Consider the following 3,205-nt stretch of genomic DNA (forward strand, 5'->3'; position numbering starts at 1 on the left):
CTTCAGATGAAACCTTAACTGGCTAGCTTGTCTGAGGGAGTTCAAAACTCCACAGATAGTGTTGATAGGCAAGAATAGTCAGTTTATGGCTTTTATAGCTTCACGCTGAAAGCTAAATGCATTGAAATTCAGCTTGCAGCACTGACAGAGTCATCGTTCTGAACTTCTCTTACTCGCTTGCAGGGGCCTTTGGGAGGGCTGTTGGAAGTCAATCAGTTGGGGAACCGTCTTGCTCGGTTTGAGCTCCAATCCAGAGAGACAGAATGTACGGGCTGCTGTGTGAGAGTCTTCACGACTTCATCAAAGAGTCATACGGAGATGATGTGTGGAAGCTGGTCAGAGAGAGAGCAGATGTCAGGTTACACTCTTTTGTCACCCACCAGGTATGGTTTCTGAGATGAATAATATCATCCTGCGTGTGTGCACTGAATGGTAATATATGTGTGAAGGCCGCGCTGTCTGTGTGAATCCAAGTCAATCTGCCTGCAGTTTTTGTCACTCTGTCTGAGCTTCGTAGTCCTGATGTCAAGAGAAATACTTTTATATTTAAGGTCTATATATATGTGTGTGTGTGTGTGTGTGTGTCTGCAGGTGTATAGTGAGAGTGTGATTCCCCGTATTGCAAAGGCTGCCAGTGGAGTGACAGGCACGCCCTACAACGAGCTGATGAACTCCTGGGGTGTCTACTTCCTGGGCTTTGTTGGGAAGTACGGCTATGACAGGATCCTCAAGGTGAAAAAAAGAGATCTCAGACTCAAAACTGTCAGAGCTGTGTCGTCTTTTGGTCGATGTGTGAGAATATTATTAACTACCCAGTGAGCTATGTATCCTTAAAACTGCTATTGTGCCGGTGAAATTCTTTTTTTTAGTGTCTCATATATCGTATTGTGTGAAGGAATATATAACTCATGTAGAAATCAGTCAAGAGTGGTCACAATGGCAGCAGCAAAGGGCAAGATATCCTGATCTGCCTTCAATTGCATGGCTCAAGCTTCGAAAATGCTCCTCCTTCATAGCTTTTTTGTCCTCAAGCGCAAGCCAAAATAACCCTGATGGTATTAAATTAGTGGAGCGTCTCCTTAAAAGTAGTGTAATATAAATGTATACAGAGTAACTTTCTAAGATATGACCCGGCTGTCACTCTCTGTCTCTGCCTTCAGGTGCTGGGCCGTCATGTTCGTGACTTTGTCAATGGCCTTGATAATCTCCACGAGTACCTGCGCTTCAGCTACCCCAAAGTGCAGCCTCCAACCTTCTTCTGCCAGGAGGAGTCCGCCACTGGAGTCACCCTCCACTACAGGTCTGAGACCAGGAGGAGGAGGGAGATTGATAGACTATCAGACATCAGACACAAAGAACAGGGCAAACAGAGAGAGAAGGCTGTGTGATTCATTTCTTTCAGACTGATATTGAATTCAATTGTCTCTCTCTGTGACCGGCAGGAGTAAGCGCAAAGGCTATCTGCACTACGCCATGGGTCAGCTGAGGCAGATGGGGAAACAGTTCTACGACACCGACATCCATGTGGAGGTGCTGTCTGAGCAGTTGGTCGGAGACTACTCCCACGTCACAATGAGGTACACACACACACACACACACACACACACACACACACACACACACACATTATGAGAGATAATATCAGTCACTGAAGAATGAATACACAATTTCCTGATAATGCTTGTGTACTTTTAATGCAAGTTTACTTGCAGCAGAGTATTTCTTACCGTGTTGTGTTGGAACTTTAACTGAAGTAAAAGAACAGAATACTTCTTCCACCACAGTTTATACTTCACTAAACATATTGATCTGTGTGTGTTTGTGTAGGCTGAACTTTGACAACTCAGCCTATCGCTACATCATGAAGGAGGATGAGGAGGAGCAAGAAATTCTGCCCATGACTTCAGACTTCTTCTTTGAGGTCTTCCCCTTTAACATTGTCTTCAGACAGGTAAGCCTTTTGAGTTACATCCCTAACCTCACCTAATGAATGAAATGAAGCGTAAAATAAATAAAATCACTGCAATTGTTTGACTCTTGAGGACATGGTGGTGCATAACGTTGGCTCGGGCTTGTCCACTGTCTTCCCTGATCTGGACGGGAAGAAGATCACTGATGCCTTCTTGCTGGCTCGCCCCCTAGTGGAGTTCATCTGGAACAATGTCAGCCATCACTTCACATGTCCACGTTTAATGACAGCATTCCACATATAAGTCACAATGCATCCGTTTTGAACAGCACACTGATGAGCGCTGATAATATTGGAAATCTATACACAGATCATCTCCCACCCCAACAACCTGTTTGAGATCATGTCCAAGGAGCCTGTGAAAAGAGAGAGGAACCTTCACAACCGAGTCCAAAGTAAGCAAACACCTGCAGGGGTGTGTGTCTGATGGGCCAGAACTAGCTGGCTTGTGGACAGATCAATTTCCATGCCTTTAGTTGCGAAAGACACGCTTAATTTCAGTTTCATTGAATAAAATAAAAAAGAGCAGGTGTGCAGTAAAACACTGCGGAATGGAAGTTGAGAGTTTAGAAGGTCTTGCAGTTGCAGAAATGGAATTGTTTGATGTCTTGATTCAACTTAAATTGATTGAATTTAGGGGATCTGATCCCAGCCCTGGATGTCATGGTTGGGGGGTGTGAATATGAATGTTTATGGCTCCGACAGTTCAGCCTGTTTGTTTCCACAGATTCTGACTATGAGAATGCCAATCGCACGGCTGACGTAGATGTGGAGCTCATGGCTTTCCAGTCCATCATTGAAAGTGACTACAAAGGTCGTGACTTTTCTGTTCTCTAAAAAGACAAGACCTGCAGCATTCTTGCTGATAATGACAAAATAAAACCTATTAAAGACACAGACACATTTGGAATACAAAATAATTCTTGTTGGGAGTTTGGGAGTTGATGGGAAGTTTGATACCACTGCAATGTGAAGCTGTAGCCAGCAGCAGGTTAGCTAAGCTTAGCATTACGTTGGGAAACAGCTAGCATGGCTCTGTTCAAAGGCAACAAAGCTGCATTTAAAAAAAACAAAAACATTTTATACCTTGTTGTTGTTTTTTAGAAAAGCAAAAGTGAAAAAGAGAGAATTTATGATTGTACCGGGGGGGGGGGGGGGGGGGGGTTGGCGGGCCTGCTGCTGCCTACAGCTTCACATTGCAGTTTTCTAAATTTTTTTTTTTTTTGTGTGTGTGCG

The 3,205-nt window shown here is 44.1% G+C and overlaps 1 protein-coding gene across 1 annotated transcript in view; it reads left to right on the forward strand.

Annotated features, from left to right (window-relative positions):
- LOC116389159 (soluble guanylate cyclase 88E-like) overlaps window positions 1–3,205 on the forward strand; it is a 7,936-nt gene continuing 4,731 nt past the window's right edge. The window contains exons 1-8 of the mRNA XM_031857610.1: window positions 1–383; window positions 592–732; window positions 1,161–1,300; window positions 1,443–1,577; window positions 1,828–1,951; window positions 2,043–2,162; window positions 2,280–2,364; window positions 2,697–2,783. Coding sequence (XP_031713470.1) covers window positions 264–383; window positions 592–732; window positions 1,161–1,300; window positions 1,443–1,577; window positions 1,828–1,951; window positions 2,043–2,162; window positions 2,280–2,364; window positions 2,697–2,783 — 952 coding nt within the window. The 5' untranslated portion in view covers window positions 1–263. The remainder of the gene's footprint in view (window positions 384–591; window positions 733–1,160; window positions 1,301–1,442; window positions 1,578–1,827; window positions 1,952–2,042; window positions 2,163–2,279; window positions 2,365–2,696; window positions 2,784–3,205) is intronic.

This window comes from Anarrhichthys ocellatus, unplaced genomic scaffold (assembly GCF_004355925.1).
Source record: "Anarrhichthys ocellatus isolate YVR2014 unplaced genomic scaffold, GSC_Weel_1.0 scaffold19, whole genome shotgun sequence".
In the NCBI taxonomy this organism is placed as follows: domain Eukaryota; kingdom Metazoa; phylum Chordata; class Actinopteri; order Perciformes; family Anarhichadidae; genus Anarrhichthys; species Anarrhichthys ocellatus.